Here is a 22155-nt window from a genome sequence, read left to right on the forward strand (position 1 = left end):
TCATGCAGATAAGCAGTCAACATATTTCAGTGTGGATTTTATTGATATTTCCTGCAAACTTATACATTTGCGGTTAAAGACTGAAGGAAGGGTCTGAATACATTTGCAAAGCACTGTATGTGAGCACATTATGCATGGAAATAGCACTATACAACACGTGTTTATCTTTTTTACACACATAGTGAAATAAATCTGAAATATATATACTTGATGGACAAAAAATACTGTTACAGATTAAACAAGTCTTTACGTTTCATTTGATAAGCCAAAGCGAAGGAACTTAAAATAAAAAAAACAGAAATGCACACTTATTGTATTAGTTTGAGTAGGGAGCTACATCAGCATGTGTAGGCTGCAAAGGAACAAGTAACTGTTGACATAACATTTCAGCTGTGGAGCCTTCTTCAGGTGAGGCTCAACAGCCAACATGTGCTTCTTTTCTTTTCCTTTCAACACGGAATTAACCTTTATTTGTCACTAATTGTATTGTCTTACAGAAAATGTTTATTCAACCAATTAATTGTAAATTTTAATTTTAATATTCTTCTTTGTCACATAAATTTAAAAATGATCATTTTGACTAATTATCTAGTTGATGAAATATGGTGTGGAGCACAGTTTTGAAATATATCAAAATTGTGTGCATGTAAAAGATCCCTCAATTGCAGTTGAAGGTCTGACAGACCTTTTTCATCCACATATCCATAATCTGTATTTTCAGCTATAGCCCCCCCTGCCCTCAGAGGAACATCATTGTTATCGGTGCAGCAGTAGGCATTCCAGAAGTGGCTTGGGATGTTAACACGATTCACCATAGTGTTTTGACCAGGGACCACACCAGTCACCACATACATATGAGAGCAGCCAGCTGTCAGATTATCCCTCAGTCTCTGTTCATACTTGTTCCAGTGTTGGGTATTCAGGGTTTTGCTCATGGGAGCCACATTGGTCAGAGTGAAGGTGGCCAAGGACTCAACGTTCTCACTGTGATGACCAGCAGGGTTCAGATGGCCTCGGTCCCAGTTTTGGAAATCCTCATCAACAGCCTGGCTCCACTTCAGCTTGTACATTTGCCTGTATTGCTCTATACGTTCGTTGCATGACTGTTGCTTGTTGTAATTAGCAATCTGTCTTTTGGTATCAATCTCTCTCATCTGAGTTTGTGAAAGACTTCTGTGCACCAGCTGAAATGCAGAACATGCCTTATTTTGGACAATTGGTTTGAATAATGCTTATCCATTTTCAAGAGAAATGCTTTCATTTGTAAATATAAAACTATCTGGAGGACAAAGTAAAAACAATTAGGAGTAATTGATTAAATACAGAATAATGTGGATTGCAATAGTGAAAAACTACTTCATTCATTGCATACAGACTACAGTAATGGGAGATGAATCTATACAATTCTCAGACATGCTTTCTCTCAGTTTTTCTAATATAACATTCTGATCAAAGACACAAGTTACCAAGTTAAGCAATCATGAGAAATATTGGGCAGTGTAGCTGTGCAGACCACACTTTATTACTGTATTACTGTAGGTATATTATCTACATTCCAAATGTGCCTAAACAATGACACAGGACTAACAGTCCTACTGTATTATTTATACTATGTCTTGAAAGCCCAAGTGAATCAAGGTGAAACATAGCACATTCGTATAGTTATTTCATTAGAAATATCCAATCTGTACTCAACAGAAGGGAAACGTAGAAGGTACATAGATTATTAAAAAGTTAACCATTTAATTATGAAAGTCTCTTATACATTATCCATACAAACTGGTATTTATGTTTTTTTAAACATTCACATGTCAAAGGTCAATTCTAAAACAGTTTAACTAGCAGCGCACCTACAGTGCCTTGCGAAAGTATTCGGCCCCCTTGAACTTTTCAACCTTTTGCCACATTTCAGGCTTCAAACATAAAGAGATAAATTTTTTATTTTATGTGAAGAATCACCAACAAGTGGGACACAATTGTGAAGTGGAACGAAATCTATTGGATTTTTGAAACTTTTTTAACTAATAAAAAAAATGAAAAGTGGGGCGTGCAAAATTATTCGGCCCCCTTGCGTTAATACTTTGTAGAGCCACCTTTTGCTGCGATTACAGCTGCAAGTCGCTTGGGGGTATGCCTCTATCAGTTTTGCACATCGAGAGACTGAAATTCTTGCCCATTCTTCCTTGCAAAACAGCTCGAGCTCAGTGAGGTTGGATGGAGAGCGTTTGTGAACAGCAGTTTTCAGCTCTTTCCACAGATTCTCGATTGGATTCAGGTCTGGACTTTGACTTGGCCATTCAAACACCTGGATACGTTTATTTGTGAACCATTCCTTTGTAGATTTTGCTGTATGTTTGGGATCATTGTCTTGTTGGAAGATAAATCTCCGTCCCAGTTTCAGGTCTTTTGCAGACTCCAACAGGTTTCCATCCAGAATGGTCCTGTATTTGGCTGCATCCATCTTCCCCTCAATTTTAACCATCTTCCCTGTCCCTGCTGAAGAAAAGCAGGCCCAAACCATGATGCTGCCACCACCATGTTTGACAGTGGGGATGGTGTGTTGAGGGGGATGAGCTGTGTTGCTTTTACGCCAAACATATCGTTTTGCATTGTGGCCAAAAAGTTCGATTTTGGTTTCATCTGACCAGAGCACCTTCTTCCACATGTTTGGGGTGTCTCCCAGGTGGCTTGTGGCAAACTTTAGACGAGACTTTTTATGGATATCTTTGAGAAATGGCTTTCTTCTTGCCACTCTTCCATAAAGGCCAGATTTGTGCAGTGTAAGACTGATTGTTGTCCTATGGACAGACTCTCCCACCTCAGCTGTAGTTCTCTGCAGTTCATCCAGAGTGATCATGGGCCTCTTGGCTGCATCTCTGATCAGTCTTCTCCTTGTCTGAGCTGAAAGTTTAGAGGGACGGCCAGGTCTTGGTAGATTTGCAGTGGTCTGATACTCCTTCCATTTCAAGATGATCGCTTGCACAGTGCTCCTTGGGATGTTTGAAGCTTGGGAAATCTTTTTGTATCCAAATCCGGCTTTAAACTTCTCCACAACAGTATTACGGACCTGCCTGGTGTGTTCCTTGGTCTTCATGATGCTCTCTGCGCTTTCAACAGAACCTTGAGACTATCACAGAGCAGGTGCATTTATACAGAGACTTGATTACACACAGGTGGATTCTATTTATCACCATCAGTCATTTAGGACAACATTGGATCATTCAGAGATCCTCGCTGAACTTCTGGAGTGAGTTTGCTGCACTGAAAGTAAAGGGGCCAAATAATTTTGCACGCCCCACTTTTCATTTTTTTATTAGTTAAAAAAGTTTCAAAAATCCAATAGATTTCGTTCCACTTCACAATTGTGTCCCACTTGTTGGTGATTCTTCACATAAAATAAAAAATTTATATCTTTATGTTTGAAGCCTGAAATGTGGCAAAAGGTTGAAAAGTTCAAGGGGGCCGAATACTTTCGCAAGGCACTGTACCTGTGGCTCAACATTGAAATAGCCCTGTCGCCCCCCTGTTCCATTACGGAGATCCATCTCGTAGGCAGAATACAGTGGGATGCGCCTGCCTCTGTCATACAGAGTGGCAAAATGGTATTGATTCCCAGTTCTCTGACAGACAAATGCAGGAGACTGTTGCCCATAAGCTGAGAGGCATGTTTGAAATCTTTCGGGATGGACATCTTGAGGAACAGGAAGAGCCACCTCATCCAGGCCTATCACAGGTGTGTTTCTAAAGAAAAATATGTTACACTGATTGAAATCATTAAAAACCTCTCCATTGACTGTGCACAGTGCAGCCAGTGCCAGACACAGTACAGAGATAGACTGCATGTTGCAGGCAAGGGAGAGCAACAGCTTATGGGCTCCAGACACACAGGTTCCTTCCTGTTCTATAGAGGCCAGGCATTTCCACTGAATAAATCTGAATAAATACATAATTAACAGTGTGATGTCACTATTGGTGAGTAAAGGAAATATGATGAGGAACAAGTAAAGGTTTATTCCATGCTGAAGAGAGAAGTGCTGCTGCAGCCATCTACTTGAAATATGACGAATGTTTGAATTTGCCAGAAATTTCATTATAAGCTATTTCTTCTAAAAAATATTAGGAGACAAGTGGTTATCTGTAGGTTTTATTAAATTAAAAATATCTTCATGAACTTTAAAAGCATCTGCACAAGAGTGCTATGCGTTACCTTTGTTATGTTGTGTAAAAATCCTTAAATAAATTGCACTGTGCCCGAAATCATATTCAATTTTAATAAGATTTTTGTAGGAAAGGGATTAAAGTACTGAAAGCCTGATTTGCAAAATATGACACCCAGTGGGGCTGCTTTCTTCATATTGGAGTAGAGCAATTGTGTGACGATGGCTGAACCTCTCTGAGATGATCTTCTTCATTGGCTTGTGATTTTACCGTAACACAGGGCTCTGTCTATTCGTACCTCACCAAAAAAGGTTTTAGTTTATGCAGTCAAAAATACCTCCATTTCTCTTGTGCAGGTTCTCCCTAAAAATGACCTGTAACTGCACTGAGTGTTGTAGAGACTTTTGTGAAAGTTTTTGTGGCTAGACACTAATCTCTCTAGTTACCCTTGTGTCCCCTAATTACGTTAATATAGTTATCATAGAATTTATGAGAATTAATTTGTATACTCTTTAGACTTTTTACATTTAAACTGTGTATTACAGCATGTTAATCATTATATATTAAAAAGTTGGTATATTTTATAAAAGCAAGATTGCTCAGCTGGACAAAAATACACAACCTACCACCTTTATCATAAATATTTTAATTATGCAGAAACATTTTATGCATCCAAGTCTTTACCGAAGATATTACTAATAGTATTAATAATGAATGACCTTGGACAAGCTGTAAACTAAAAGTTTTACCCTGCTCCACATTCTTTGTAACGGTCTTTGTAAACGAAAAGACTATTTTTTCATTGACAAAAAGGAACACCACAGCATTCCGATCACGTATTCGTTTCCAATCATACAAAGTCTCCGATTCACCGTGCCTTTCACATGCCCATAAACGATATTAATTTAGGAACATAAACATATTATGTAAACTGTACTGTACAGTATATGGCTTGTCTTGGTAGTTTAAAGAAAAAATACACATCAGTATTCCATTTCTCCCTAAACATTTTAAGCATCAAAGTCTTACATGTGGTTATTTCTGAAACATTTTTACGTGCTCCTTCTGAACATATTACTGTAAGTTTATATACTTTGTGGAAAGTGATCGTTTTAACCTTTTCTGCGAATATGCTCGTTATCGGAGTAAACAAAAGCATACAGTACTTTTATAATTTGATTAATAGGAAATATAATATGGAATCGCGTATCTAAAGAAATTAATAACAATATAATTATATTCATGTACTGTAGCACAAACAGTAGTATAAGACTTTTTATTGATGTGTATGGCTGTTTAACAGTTGTTCACGTGACTGTGTCTGTGGTGTGATGGCTTAAGCTTGTGTCTTATCAGCTTGAGGTCTGGTGTTCAAATCCTGCTATTGCCATGAGTTTTCTTTTAACAAATAAACATTTCTTTGAAAAACTAAAATAGCAAATATTATGGGCACTATATTGACATTTTTTATATTTCTAAAAATCACAAAATGTTCGTACCGTATGTACATAGTGGTACGGGTTTGTACCGCAAAGTTTGAATGGCTGCATCTGTACATAAAGTAACTTGTGTGTTGTATGCTTTGTTGTGCGTGGTCTAGTTTGTGATCATTAATAAACATTGGTTTAAGTATGTGTGCCTGGATTATTACTCCTCTCAACAAAGCTGTGCCAGAGAACAAATACATGTGCCTCTAATTATACAAGCGGCTCACATATATTCTGCACTGCACTTATAAATTGGGGGATATGATAAATTGTTGTACTTATTGACTAAACCGCTCTGAAAATTCCTGATTTTCACCAGTTTCGTAAGCCCCGTTTGTAACAATCTCATTAATGGCTTATTTATATTTTCAGCTAACAAAATTTCCTTTTGGTTATTTGATTCCATATTAATATTATGTATTAATTAGATAATTAAAAAAAGGATTACAACAGATTAAATGAAACTAATGTTTTCACTGATATCTAAGGCACAACAAGTATCACTTATCAATCTTGTTTGGCCAGTGAAGATTCTTTGAGCAGTGTATAACGAAATAGCAAAGTCATCTTGCCACAGAAATGAGTGTGGATGATCTGAGTGACTGCATCAGTATATGTCGAAATGCTGACAGTGTATTCTAAATTAAGAATTTTGTTGTCAAGCACATATGCAGTACATCAATTCCTACTTAAAAATGTACAAGTAATTAAGATTTAAATAGTCTTCTATCATGTCATCTCTTCTTTTGATCATTTTTACTGCTGGCCAGTTAGATCAGCAACAAAATAAAGATGTAACTGCAGATGCCAATGAGGATCATTTAATCACTGTTTGTCTTTTCTCAATCACATTGTCAAGCTAAAACTCATCAAGACTCCAGGGAGGAAGTCAAACAACCAAATTATCTGTCACCCTAATGAAAAGGACACATCTACAGATGCATGAAAGCAAGACAGAATTTTGTCTTGACTCACATGTTTATAGGTTGTTTACAGAATTCTTAGTGAAACTAATCCTCAGGCCCGTTAAGCAATATTTTCTTTTTCAACCTGTTTTAATTTCCAATTTGGCCACTCTGACACAGTCTACCAGTCTTTATCTTTCCACTGCCTGGATCCTGGCCATACTGTAGGTCCTACAGTCTGCAGTGAGTCCAGGTGACCTGCGCCCCTAGGCTCAAGATGACAATCCTTGATGGCAAACCCATGATACCTAGATGACTCCGATTTAAAGCACACCCTTTGATCTGTAGCTCATAGGATGAAGAAAACTACAGTCGGCAATCTGCCAATTTTGTGTACTGTAGACTCACAAGACTCACAAGAAGCAACTACTGGATATCAGATCCTAGAAAACCCCGTACTTACAGTACAACACATGTAAACATACGTTTGTAAAGTACTGAATGGAAATTTGTTGTGCTGGATGCTGTAACATCAAAGTATGGAAGATTGATCATAGTGTTATCTTCATACTAGAAGTGTGCATAAGAGTCTCAAGAGCTTTTTGAAGCTTCTCTACATAATGGCACTTCCATCACAATATCAGCCTTGGTGTTTGTACAGGGTACAGTACATCTATTACCATGGATTCATTGAATTCATTTATATTAGTGAATTTGTAAATGAAAGCCCTCTGGTGCATTTTCAGGTCAGCATGGTATGATCCTGTCTTTGCTGTGTTTTTGGGGACAGATTTTCCTGTCTACTAAACACCTGCATGAGATGAGGTGGCTGCTGTCTTCTGGTTACCATCAGTACCTCAGGTCTGCAATGTGCTGAGCTGCCACTAATAAGGGTTACCAGACACTTGTGCAGTTCGTAGTGGTTATTATAACACAGAATCAAAATAATTCAAAGATGAACATACAGTGAAAAGCATGAGCATTGGAACAGTGAAATGAAATCTGACATTTTGCTGTACATTAATGGAATTTGCATTTCAGATCAAAGGATTACATTAGGCACAAATATAGAATTTCAGCATTTATTTTTGTGTAGTATTTTGCATACATGCTTAGTCATGTAAGAACAATATAACTTCTTTGAAAAACCTTAGGGTGATATTCGGTTTTGGCTTAACATTCGACCCACATGTGCAGTATATTGTCAAAACATCTTTTTTTACCTCAGAAATATTGCTAGACTACGCCCTATGTTATCAGTAACTGTGGCTGAAAAGTTGATCAACACATTTGTGTTCTCTCAAATTGACTACTGCAATGCTCTACTCGCTGGGGTATCAAAATCTATTTTGAACAAACTGCAGTATGTCCAAAATTCAGCAGACAGAATCCTGACCAGGTCTAATGCAATTGATCACATCACTCCTATCCTGGAGTCCTTGCACTGGCTTCCGGTCAAATTCCGTGTGGACTTTAAAATCCTCATGCTCACCTATAAGGCTCTGCATGGCTTGGCACCTCAGTACCTGTCTGAACTATTATCACTCTACTCCCCACCTTGTAACCTTCGCTCTTCTAATTATGGTCTCCTAACTGTCCCCCAAGCCTGTCTACATTGTATTGGTGACAGGGCCTTCTCCTGTTATGCCCCCAAGCTCTTGAACTCTCTTCCCAAGGATATCAGAGAGTCACCTTCTCTAAACTCCTTCAAATCCAGACTCAGAACTTTCTTCCTTAGAAAAGCCTGTACTTAACTGGTTCCATTCTTTACTCCTCTGCTTCTACTTTTCTTAGTATCACTATCCACGGTCTCCTCTGTGTATTGTCATTGTGTTTTATCATGTGTGTTCTTTTTATTTATTGTTGTTGTCATTCTGTAAAGCGCTTTAAGAAGGCACCTTTAAAGGCACTATAAAAAAATAAAGTTCATTATTATTTATTATCACAAAATCAACAATATGGGATTTATTGTTAAAAGAACGATTAGAGGACTAAGCAAAGACCAGGTCATCCAAAAACAGACAGAAATAGCATTACATTTGTAAACAAATTCCCTAATATAACAACCAAAGACAATGTAGACAATCCCCTGAGTGCACTGGAGAAAGAATCTCAATTCACTAAGTGCAAAAGACAGAATCACAAGGGCCACAACGCAAGATGTAAACATAGATGTAAAGTTCTGAGGGTAAATGGGCTGTGCTGGATGCTGTACCAATTAAGGTGTGGAAGATTGATCACTGTGTTGTTTTCATTGTGGAAACATCCATAAGACAGTATTTTTTGAAGCTTCTCCACATAATGACATTTCCATCACAATATCAGTGGTGGTATCTGTACATCTATTGATTTATATTAGTGTGCAGGAGACAGAATCACAAGGGCTACAGTGGAAGATGCAAACTTCTCCTCAGCATTGAAAGAGAAAGGCCCTGTTAGAATTCCCAAAGAAGTAAAAAGATTAGTCACAACAGCTCTGGAACAAAATTTCATGGAAGGAAGACAAAAATAAAACCTTTATCAGAGTGATGGAAAGGTAAATGTGTTGGGAATGAGATAAACTGCAAATTATCTTAATTGTTGTAAAAGACCAGTTTGGCCCTGCTATGATTTAGAAAGCTTTTCTCAATTAATATAAGCACTTAGTTTTGCATACTGCCATTGACTTACTGCCATTTGTTTGACTGCTTAAAATACAATAACGATGTGTCATAGCAATTGAATTAAGATAGACTTTTTGACAAAGATAAACTTCATTTCACTGTACTAATACCATTTTCACTCCATTAGACTCTAATATCAACACAGTGTTACAGTAGAGGGATGTAAAAGCTGAAGTATTAACCAGTTTGGCCCTGTTTTGATCAAGAAAGCTTTTCTCAATTTATTTAAGCACTTAATTTTTCATATTTTACCTCATTTACCCTATGGACTTACAGTATGGTTTACATAGAACTCAAAATAGAAGAAAAATATGCCATAGCAACTGACTTCAGATAAAAACTTTTTAATAGAGGCACAACATTTATCTTGCATTGCATGTGTTTCCTATTATTCCCTGAAACCAGCACATCTGTATTTTTCACTTCCCTTTTAGCAGTCACAGACTTCAAATTCTAAGAGTTTGTCTTCAATTTGTAACAGTACAAACACATTATAAAAGAGAAAACAGCAGTTCCAGGAAAAGAATGCTACAGCACTATAGAAACAAAACATACAACAAACATTTTCCAATAGTTCTGATAAAATACAAAAAACAAAATATCTTCATTCTGTAAGAGGATTGACAGATAGTGATGGGGACACTATACTGTAAAAAGGCAGCACACTTTGGATGAGACATAAAACCAAAGTCCTGACTCTCTGTGGTCAGTTAAAATCCAAGGGCTTTTCTCAAAAAGAGTCAGGGTGCTATCCCAACGTTTTGCCCAAATGTCCTATTGGCATTTACCAATCATGGTCTCCTAATAAACCCCATATACGAATTGGTTTAATTACTCTGTTTTTCTCATACTGATAGCTGATGTGTGGTGAGCATACTGGCACATTATTGCTACTGTCGCATCATCCAGGTGGATGCTGCACCTTGGTGGTGGAGGGGAGTCCCCATTACCTGTAAAGCGCTTGGAGTCAAGTGGCTAGAAAAGTGCTATAGAAGTGTAAGGAATTTATGATGATGATGATGATGATGATGATGATTACAGCTTTAGGTGACTGGGAAATGTCTCTTACACATGGCAGAGTAAACACTTCTAGCATCAAAGCAGAGAGGATGTTTGTTGAGATGTGGGGGTTCCTTCTTCGAAATCAATTGTAATGCTTACCTCGACATACCTAAGGTCGTGCCAGGCAAAAGCCCCTGTTTCATGATCATCCAAATAAAACCTGGCTGGAGCGAAATACCTGAACCTTTGCTAGAGAGAGCTTGCTATTTTGTGTTTTGAGGGAACTTGAGTTTCCTGGGTAAAAGATATATTGGTTAGAAATGTCTTTTTTGCTTAGGATGCATTTTCAGAATAGAGAAATAGGCTCTATCCGTCCTGCCCTTCGCCACGTACCCCAGCCGGGCGCTCTTTGGCTGCAGCGCCGAGCAAATGCACTACATTAATGTAGGGCTTTCGGGCTCATGTGGATTTGCACCCTACACCCTGCGGTACCGCTGTGTACATACAGTACGAACATGCTGTGATATTTAGAAATATAAAACATGTCAATATAGTGTCCATAATATTTGCTTTTTTAGTTTTTCAAAGAAATGTTTATTCGTTAAAAGAAAACTCATAGCAATAGCAGGATTTGAACACCAGACCTCAAGCTGATAAGACACAAGCTTAAGCCATCACACCACAGACACAGTCACATGAAAAACTGTTAAACAGCCATACACATCAATAGAAAGTCTTATACTACTGTTTGTGCTACAGTACATGAATATAATTATATCGTTATTAATATCTTTAGATATGCGATTCCATATTATATTCCCTATCAATCCAATTCTAAAAGTATGCTTTTGTTTATTCCTATAACGAGCATATTCGCAGAAAAGTTTTATACGATCAATTTTCACAAAGTATATAAACATACAATAATATGGTCAGGAACACGTAAAAACATTTCCGAAATAACCACATGTAAGACTTTGATGCTTAAAAAGTTTAGGGAGAAATGGAATACTGGTGTGTATTTTTTCTTTAAACTACCAATGCCAGCAATATACAGTTTACATAATATGTTTATGTTCCTAAATTAATATTGTTTATGACCTTCAGATACGTTATGCTCCTCTTCTTTTATGCTCAGCTACTAAAATGTATCTTTAGTTGTAAAATTCCATATAAATATTCAATACTAAGTGGATTAAAACATGCACAGTAAAGAGATTAAATGATTAAATCTTTCCACTAACGACCAATGCACCGCGAGTGCCCCTGTCGGTTATTTTGGCCAGCCAATCACATACCACGGTATGACGTAGGTAGTTGCTTGTGGTATGGGTTTGTATCGCAAACTTTGAATGGCTGCATCTGTATTTAGAAAGGCAGCTCATCTCTTATTTATCTCTTAAGAAGTTCAAGTAGGTAGCTGCGACAGCATGAGTAGGCTGCAAGGAAACAAGTAAAATTTTATTCCAAGAAGAAAAGAAACTCAACATTTTGACTATAGAGCCTTGTTCACCCTCTCCTTTTTTCCTCTCTCTTACACCTGAGAAAGGCTACAGAGTTGAAACATTGTGCTTCTTGTTCTTCAACCACTCCGGGGGGATGGAGGTTAATCAGACCTAATTAACCACTTAACATACCTTTCCAAACTACTTAAACCCAGCTTCTCGTTCCCACTGTGCTCAGTATTGGTTACTACCTTCAGAGCTGTATTTCTCTTCTGCAAAATTTCCTTGGACTTTTTCTTGGCTTCTGGATTATCTGCTTAGCTTTGGACTTTGACTTTTGGATATCATCTAGGATACTTCTACCTTTGTTTCCCTGTGGCTTTACTGACCTCATCAAGTTTTGGACCTCGACCTCGAATTTCGCTAGGAATTCTTTGTTGTGTGACTCCTTGCCTGCATAAGGTTATTCCTTATAAAAATAAATGCACTGCAGCATAACATTACATGCCTCTAATTATACCAACCACTCAGGTACCACCAGTTTTGTGACCCCCAATTGTAAGATTCTGGAGAATGACACAAAAGTAAGAACTTGAATGAATACTTCACTTCAAATTCCTTAGAGACTGAAAGGTTATACTAAAAAGTCTTTGATTTGTAACTATTGATTGACTTTGTTGAATGGCTTCCTTACACGATATAAAACAATTTTTTTCAATGCAGCCATATTCCTTCCCTTCTGATTTAGAGAAATTGGCAACATCATCTCCCTTCTCACTGGAAAAGTCTTGGCACAGGCAACAGTTTTTGGTAAATGAAGATCTGACGCACCGCAATTTCCAACTCTGCAGCTCAAATTCCATTTGGTATTTGATTCTTTCAGAACATGAGTTAAATCATCAACCGATTACTGCAAATGAATCAAGGAAACCAGACAATGGCTTGCTATGCCATTAAATTCCAGACTTTTACCATCAAAGCTGAATGGGGGGAATATATACTGCCATATATTGTACTGGATTACCAAATAATTGAAGGAAAAATTAGCATGCCAAGATATATCACAAGACCTAGAAGTTGTCATCCATTTGGCTTCCTGTCTGGACATGTTCCTTCAACAATTAATCCAGAAGTGATGCCTGCAGATGCAGATGGATGCACCTGGAACTTCCGCAGTTCCCTTACCCAGAGAACTGCCTGAACCTGAACTGTCATTCTGGCTACTATAACAGCATCCAAAGAGGTAGGGAGAGTCAGGTTTTCTCCAGCCAAGCATCAGCAACACAGAGTGAATGGGCTCTGCACCCATTGGGAGGGAAGAGACACCTCTGAGATATCTGGAAATGCCTCAGCTCTGTAAAGATAGGGGAGACCTTACTGAGCGGTGGCCTTTGATCTCCTCATTAACCTCATTGCCTTTATCTACCAGACTTGCTGTACTAGGGAACCCAGCAAGTCCACATCAATGCTTTTTGTTGACTCTGCAGTCACCAGGAATTTTACTGATTCAGGACTAGCTCAACATTTGAAGATTCTTCAAATTCTTCAAGACCACTTGGCACCAGAGTCATCTTCCTCTGAGTCACCCTGCTCCTTGTTCTGGGATGGAATCGTACAAGATGTGAATTGAAGTTGAACTGAAGAGTGTCAGCCACAGTGCATTCTTATGTTTTGTAAGACTTTCGTTTCTGTGATACCTTTCATTCAGTTTATAGCAGAACACCACAGGTTTGTTGACATGGTTTGCAAGGTCAGGGCTGAACTCCTTCACCTCATTTTCCATCTAACTGTATCATAGTCCCAGACACTCCACTTCCTATCAATCATTTATATCTTTTCTCCACCAGAATCTCAGGCCATGAAGAAATAAATATATGAAAGAAAACTTGGAAAGCCGCCTCTAGTTTATTAGGAGGCTCAGGTCCTTTGGTGTGCGTGGAACACTGCTACACATTTGTTATGAATCAGTGGTGGCAGCGGCCATCTTCTACACTGTTGTGTGCTGGGGCAGCAGCATCATGACAAGAGATGCGAATAGGCTCAATAAACTTATCAAGAAGGCTGGCTCTGTGTTGGGGCTGATCCTTGACCCCCTGGAGGTTGTGGCTGAGAGGAAAATGCTGACCAAGCTCACAGCCATCATGAACAACGCCTCTCATCCACTTCATGGGACTGTTACTGGTCAGCAGAGTACTATTAGCAACAGACTGCTCCAGCTACGGTGTTCAAGGGAATGTTTCCACAGGTCTTTCCTTCTGGCGGCTGTCAGGGTGTATAACACTGCCCTAGCCTAGGACTGTTGGCCCTTCATTTGCTCGTCTATGGACAGCAGTTTGCTCCATTGCACTTTTTTTTTGACACTCAATCTTTATATACCTATGCACACCTTGCATATATTTTATTGTTTTTACAATGACTATGAGTATATTTTGCACACACCTATGGATTTATTTTATATTTATTTTGTATTACTGTACGTAATTTAATTTTTTATCTATTCTGATGTCTGTTTTTTGCTTGTCTTGTGCTCGACTGCTGTAACACCTCAGTTTCCCTTTCTGGATCAATAAAGTCTTATCTATCTATCTAAAGGGGATTTATTCATCCATGTTCATTCCCTGTTGGAGTGGAGGTCTTCTTTCTAAAAGAATGGCTTTTGAAGACCTTGCACCATCAATTACTGATCACTATCAAGAACGTATATTCTCATTCCAGATTTTCTCTAAAACCATTCTGACTGGGTCTCTGTTACAAACAAGAGAAGAGGATGAGTGGAAGACAGCCTTTAATGCCAACATTGGCCATTGTGAATATCTGGTGATTTGGCACCTGTAGTGTTCCTACCATCATCCAAAATCTTGTTAATGACGCATTCCGGGATTTGTGGGACAAATTAACTGTTATCTACATAGACAACATTCCGATCTCCTCCAGCTAGATCATTGACCTCATCCAACATGTCAGGCAGATCCAAACCTGGCTCTGTCATCATTGCCTGTATGTGAAGCTGGAAAAGTGTGAGTTCCACATACCTGCAATTACATTCCTTGGTTACCGCATATCTTCTAAAGGCCTCCTAATGGATCCCCAGAGGGTGTCAGTGGTGCATTTCTTGTGTTGAATTTCTACCCAAGAAGGGTCCTGTCAGGGAAAATGACATATTGAGGCACAGAGGGCATTCACAGAGCTGAAGCACTGATTAACCACAGCTCCTATCTTACAGCGCCTTGAACCTTCTCTGCCATTAAAGCTGTAGTTGAATTAACCTGATGTAGGAGTGAGGGACATCCTGTCTGAACAATCAGCTCCATCTCACACATTTCACTCATATGCTCTTCATCCATGTATTTAGCTCATGTGCCAAATTGAAAACTACACGCTATGCTTGGTAAGATTTAAACTTCCTGTTCCATTTAAACAGACCCTTTAAAAATAAAAAAAGATATTTTAGTAATGTAAAATCAATAGATGCCACTCACAAAATCCAAAAATATTGTAAATATATGCGTTTTGTTTTTTGTGCCCTCATGTCAGAGCTAGTAGTTAAAACATATTATATAATAAGGTACTGGAGGGACCTGAAAGTCAGCATGATTGAATGGAAGATTAGCATGTCGGTAGGAAATTCTAAGTAATCATTTCTGAAATTCATAAAGCAAAGGTCCTTGTCAGTTGCTCCTACCAAAAACCAAACAAGATGTACCACTCTTGTTTAGCAGAAGCAGAAGTGTTTCACACTCTTGCACATTACCACTGATATTTGGATGTACTATATAATATATAACACTGATAAGAATATTTTTTTTAATCAATTTGATCAGATATCTAGAATACACTATGTGGAATGAACTGGTTTTAAAAAGCCAGCAGAAAATCCTGATCTGGGCACAGCACACACACTCATACTGAGAAGCAAGGAGGTGGAAATACAAACAGGCAGAATAAATAAACTGCACGTCTGGGGACTATACCTCCAAGTGGCATTATAAAGACAAAAAACAGCAAAGATTAAAGATTATTGGTGTTATGAAACCGAACAAAAATGTGTTTGCATCACCCTTAAATCCTCCCGTTTCCCCTTTTCTGACAATGTACAGTATATGCACTTTGAATTAAGGATGAATACCTTTTATTGGAATGCTCATTGTCTCATGAGGTGATCACAGCTGAATCTGACGGTAAATTAATGATTGTACACATTTGCGTGGGAAAGTTTAGGCAACCCTGGACAAATTGTATATTTCAGTGAATCTTTAAGTGTAAGGAATTATGTTGACATGACCTCTGTGAAATAAGTTTGGGCACCCTGTCAGTGAGTATTTTAGTAAGATTTTCCTTTGGCAGTGTAGCAGCAAGGCTTACTAATAATACAGGAATTAAGTTTGCTGCTCCTTTGACAGTCTCTCTCTCCCTCATCTTAGTGGTGCTGGACACAGAGAGGCCATTCCATTTGGTTCAGATTTAAGGTGTTTTTCTATCTGATAGAGTTTCCTGATAAGGAACAACTCCCAAGGCTGAGATTCTCCAGCCACCCTAACAAACGGTCATCTCTGGCGCCTTACTGTCTGGGAGATTCCAAGGGAGATTCTCATCCCAGGTTGTTTACAACCCTAATGTCAGAGAGCATTGTTACTCATCCTCCACCTCGATCAGCCAATCGGGAACTGGTAGGGCAGGGTAACCCCACGTGGGTCTTGAATGCCTGTGGAACATTCAACCAATGAACGACCGTAGTTCCTCCAGATAAAACATGCAGCACAGGACCCAGAAGGTGCCCCTCCAGGACATTCTCAGACTCATTGCGGACAAGCACAACGGCCAGTTGAGTACCAGGACTTTACTTTGTTCTAAGAGTCGAGACTGGAGGTTGCCCGTGTGTAACCAAAGGATCCGCCTGAGGTTAGCCCAGCAGCAAGCCTTGTGAACCGTCGGTACCCCACCGCGAATGCTCACCTGATCAACAAGTGAACTACGGTCAGAACAGTTGACAACTGAATCTCAGTATTCAGGACTAATGCTACATTGGGAATGAACCGGTCTTCTTCCCGTGTGTTACGCCAGGACCGACAAGGTGTTAAAACGGGCTCTGTGAAAATTTGAGTCAATTTGCCAAGATATGCAGCAGTCGAGAGAATTTATTCAATGACGGCACTGATGAAAACTAAACGGCAGAGACGGAGAACCAGTGGAGACAGGAGCTGCGCAGTGAAGCAGGTGGACCAGGGACCGAGGACCGAGGACTGAGAGAAAACAAGGGGGTAAAAAGGCAATAGAGACTGAGGAACTGGAAACTGAGGACTGGGGACCAGGAAACATGGAGAAAATTCCTGAGAACCTGAAAAGTTCAGCCAGGACTAACTAGCCGGTCTTCAGAGAGTCACTGCCAGTGCGCCGAAGCAGGAATCTCTCCCTCCTTCTCTCACACCTCCAGTCGCGCCAGGACTGCCTGGCACCAGGCCAGAGGATGCCGAGTGGACACAGCAACAGCCTGTAGTAGTTTCTTTGTGTCCGCGGGTGAATCCACATAGTTTGGATGCGTATTCAACATTTTGCATTACAGCTCGAGAATTCAACTGTTACCTCAACCCCAGTTAATATCAATTTAATTCCTATGAGTGATGTACTTGATTTGGAGTATCTAGTGTTGTAATGAAAGCTCATTAATGAAACGGTATAAATGAATAGTATACTGAATTTATGTCTCTTGGTTTGTAACTCTTTATGATTGAATATATACCTTTTGTATTCTGCTAACCCTCACTACAAGATCTGTTATGTTTATATGCACATTTTTTATATTAATAAATGTATTGTCTTGTATTAGTATCGTGTCATGTAGAGTTATTCAGCAAGGTCGGTTTTCTAATAGCCATCAAAGAATCATTTTGTGACTTACTGCTACAATTAATAATTGTCCCGGTACATGCACAAAACCACTACAGCAGAAAGGAAAACTTCCAGATGTTGCCTGTAGCCAGCTAAGAGTGTTTCTATACAGTACTTTTTCCCATTTCTTTTAGAATTATTCTACCTCAGAAACATTAGGTCTTCTTGCATGCATGTGTTGCATGCTAAATGTTTGTGAGACTAAACACAAACTTTTAGATCTGGAGATTGTGAAGACCATTCCAAAACCTCAATATTTCTTGTTAGTACTCCATGGTTGATTTTGATTTATGTTTCAAAATGTTGTCCTGCTCAAATATACAAATATCAAACTTTTTTTTTCAGCTGCAAATTCATCAACACTCACAACCTGAGAGACTAGTAGGGTTGTTCAACCCTGGAACTGTCTTCAGCTGAATCAATCAAGTTTTGGGGCCTCTGAAAACAAAAACAGTATTGAATCAACTAGAAGGGTGTACAAACTTTTACCCATTCTATTTTCCCTTTTTATTTTTTCAATGTGATTTATTTTTGCAATATAATCTGCAAATACATAATAATTTTGTATTATAATTTGCAGAAAGATGTTGGGTATACCTAAATTAGCTTGAAGTTTGATTTTATTTTTTTTAAACTTCAATAATGTCTAATAAAACCACTGAGAGATGTCAAATTGCTTGCATTTTGTTGAAGGTCATTTGCATTTTTTTCTGTGACTGTGAGGATCAAACAGGATCTTATGGCAGGATGAGGCCAGACTTGCATTGGAAACCAGAAAAACACTTAGCACTTAGTTTAGAAAAAATGCAGGAGACAACACAATTCATTAAAGTCAAGGACAAAGCAAGGGTCAAACTGCTGAGGGACAATCTTTATCCACTTAAGAATTTAAGTTGTATACTCTTTAGACTTTTTAAACTTTATTACATTAAAAAGTTGGTATATTTTAAAAAAGCAAGATTGCTCAGCTGGACAAAAGTACATAACCTTCCACCTTCATCATAAATATTTTAATTATGCATAAATATTGTATGTATCAAGGTCTTTAACTTGGTCATTTATATGGGTTCAGGCTTTAACATGCTTGTTCTAACATTATTAAGCTTATATTCTGTACTTCATAAAAAGTTAAAATTTATCCTTAATGTTTTATCCTTTTCCAAGAATACGTAGTAAGAACACCATTTGCTGTTATTGAAAAAAGATAAATGTTGTAGTGATTTAACATCACTTGATAGCTATATTAATATGGAATCGTGTAACTAAGCAGCTACAGTATCACAAGTGGATGTTTTGAAAACATTTTGACATTTGTTTCTTTTTAAAAAAAAAAACTTCTATTGTTCTTGTACTGGTAATGAGCACTGCAATGTAGCGAGCTGCACCCAGACGGTTCAAAGCACGATCAGAGCATTACTTTCGGTTTGGTTCTCATATAGATGAATGCATAAAAATAGTCCACTATTATAGCTTGTTGCTTGTTCAGGTATGAATTTGTGTATCTGGATAAATTAAGTGATGAAATTGTGATTAAGGACTTCTTTGCTAAATTCTTTAAGTTAAACAAAGGAGGGAAGAAGGGTTATTTTTACAATTGGCACTCTGAAGGGTTAACTGATTTAATTCCCCTCATTTAGCTGAAATAAAGAAATAATGAAGTAATTATATTTATTAGACATATATGTTTTATTAACAGACACTCCGACTCAAACCTGTGTCGTACAATGATATTGTAGCGTTTTTGAGTTCTCGCAGGACAAAGGACAAGCAGAGACGAGATAGTAAAACAAGTGACTGCTTTTATTCTCCCTTTAATACTGTTGTAACAGAAAGAATAAGGCTCCTGTTCCCGAGATGAAGTTAAACAGATGAGTTTATTGCACGCAAGGAACAATAAAGCCGAAGTCTTGTTTTCCGCAAGAAACAACAAAACCGAAGTATTGTTCAAAGTGCCGGTACAAACTTTAGGTTTATATAGTCCTTCCTTGCTGCTCTGACGTCATTCGTTATTATGGTAAAGGGGGGAGGTCACGTGTTTGACTAGTTTACAGCTTTTTGGCCAAATGGTCAGGGATTAAGTCCCAGGGGGTTCCCCAGCTCTCCTAGCTCGCATCTGGAATCCTTATCAATTCTCCCTTTCCTGCCATAAACTCCTGTTGCTTAGAAGTCTAATCTTCATGCAGAAAGAACTTAAAGTTAACATCTTGTATCTTTTTTCATTCCCCCCTTATAAAATATGGCATACGTCAGTACTGCCTATTTTTTACACATACAATGTCAGGGCAGATTTTTCCTTTCTAGGTGAACATGCATGCGTTCCACGGTTACAAGAAGATGTGATTGATGTTTTCGTACAAGTGATAGTTACATTTATACACATAAAACAATCCTAATCCTACAAATAAATAAAGTCCTACCCCAGGACCCAAACGCAGACCTCAGCCATGTGGAGATCTATCATCAGGATCTTGGAATAGCAATATCGACCCATCTCTTGATTATCATTTTTTTTTATGGATATGACACCCGTAATGCATTGATACCATATCTCCAGTAATGCTCCTCAGGCCTAAAGAGCACACTGTTGGTCCAACTTAGGAAGCATCAGACACAGAAACGGTAACAACATCCTTCTTTCTGTTCACTCAGTCTCTGGTGCAGTGGCTTGGTGAAAGTACGATGCGTGGATCCAGCAATCCTGTCACTCAGATGGCACAGTCAGTAGTTGGTGGCACTTGATATGATCCCTCCCAGCAGGATTGCAACATCTGGCAGGGTATCTCTTCTTCACCTACACCCACTCGCCAGGTATCCGGTTGTGTCTCCCCTCTACCGGAGGTCCTCAAACATCCAGCACCTGTTCACGAGCCCTGTGCACCGCTTCAGTTAACAAACCTATAATGCTGTAATAGAGTTAGTAAATTCAACAGTCCGTTAGCCAAACTTGGCCTTCAGGGAGTTTCTTTGGCTGCCCGTGATGATCTCAAATGGGCTCAGTCTCACAGTTCCGTTTGCTCCAGCCCGCAAATTGCACAGGACCGCGGGTAGAGCATCTACCCACGGTGTTCCTTTGGTTGATATTTCCTTAGTTGGTCTTTCAGCTTGTGGGTGATGGGGGCAATGTAACTTCCACCTCACCCCTAGTGAGGCGATTACAACCTGGCACACCTTCCCAGTGTAGTATGCCCCTAGATCAGCATCCAAGGGGCAGGGCAGTCCACACCACGGGATGATCTTTGTCATACACCTGGGTATCCGCCAGCATGAATTTCTGGCTACAAAATGTCATTGGGCTGTGAGAACATGCAGGGCATCTGGTGTGCTGATGGCCCCACATCCCATCATCATGCAACCCCACATTCTATTCACATTTTTTCTAACCACATTTATTAGAGGCCTCAACCTGAATTCTCCCTTTTCCCCAATAGAGGTTTCACAGGGATCTCAGACTCCTGCTCTCCAGTGCTGCTCGCCTGGCATCTGCATCTGCATGGTTGTTCCCTAGAGTTACTGGAATTATTTATTTACTGTTTTATTTACACTTAACTACAGCTACTTCAGTCGGCAGCTGTAAAACTACAAATCAGTTCAGAGACAAATCCAGTATTCTTAACTGGAGTCCCTGCCGTTGTGAGAGAATCCTATTTCTCCATAGCCATCCAGAATTGTGGCCTACATGCAACAAATACATACATTATATACATATACAGTAACCCTTTAACTCTTTCTTTTTACAATTTTCCATCAGGGCTCTAAACTGGATTGCTGCGCTGAGGCAGTGGAGGGGCATTTTTCAGATCGTTTGTACCTCGAATTCTGTCGTAAAAGCTCAGCCTGTTCTCTGGTCTCCCTCATGCATCAGAGAGGACCCATCAGTAAACAGTATTACATTTTCTTAAATTTTCATGGTCCCCCACCTTTTGGCTACAGCATCTAATGATATAATAGTATCCCACTACATGGTGCCTACCTCCATGCTCCTGCGTCAGCACAGCTGCCCAGAACCCTTTTTCCACACTTACATACAAAGGAATGGTTGATCCATCTGAGGAAACCCCAGTCTCAGCACCTGTAAGAGAGCTTGTTTCAAATTATTACAGGCGGCTTTGTGGTCATCCCGTGAAAACATTGTACCCAGACCCTGTTAAAATTACACAAGGCTAGACACAAAAGGGCCTTATCATAACTGCTTACTATTAGGCACTCTAAACCTGAAGCAACTCAGACTTTTGGGTTTCCTCGCCAGGGGAAGCACTCAGAATACCATCAACATACTGAGTGATCACAGTCAGTTGAAGCCACATGATACCCTGTTCTGGATGGTCATTCCTTGTAATGCATAATATTCCAACCCAATAGATCTGGGATAAAACCACCCACATTCGCGTGATAAGTGCACGTGAATGTTAAAATCTGTTACTCAGCAAGTAAAACTTGCTGCCCCAATACTCCTGTGGCCTCCTGCTGCCTCCCTATCTATAGCACTCTATAGCACACTGTTGAACAGAGGAGTGAAACAAGCATGACAGTAGTGCTCCAGTATCCCATAACAGAAAAAATGACACTCCATTTGCAGTACATTTTAGGTTTAACTCCTTTTATGCACTGG

The 22155-nt window shown here is 39.1% G+C and overlaps 2 protein-coding genes across 2 annotated transcripts in view; both read right to left on the reverse strand.

Moving 5' to 3' along the window:
- The window catches only part of LOC148646745 (NACHT, LRR and PYD domains-containing protein 3-like), a 2700574-nt gene that overhangs the window by 975554 nt on the left and 1702865 nt on the right, over window positions 1-22155 (reverse strand). The gene's annotated exons all lie outside the window — the stretch shown is intronic.
- LOC148646763 (endonuclease domain-containing 1 protein-like) lies at window positions 25-3893 on the reverse strand. Its single transcript, XM_088608578.1, has 2 exons — window positions 3489-3893; window positions 25-1184 (listed from the first exon to the last, which is right to left on the reverse strand). Exons 1-2 carry the CDS (start codon window positions 3840-3842, stop codon window positions 585-587), a joined length of 954 nt encoding a protein of 317 aa, XP_088464704.1. The 5' UTR covers window positions 3843-3893; the 3' UTR covers window positions 25-584.

The sequence above is a fragment of the Lepisosteus platostomus genome, chromosome 16 (genome assembly GCF_059453375.1).
Source record: "Lepisosteus platostomus isolate fLepPlt1 chromosome 16, fLepPlt1.hap1, whole genome shotgun sequence".
Lineage (NCBI taxonomy): Eukaryota > Metazoa > Chordata > Actinopteri > Semionotiformes > Lepisosteidae > Lepisosteus > Lepisosteus platostomus.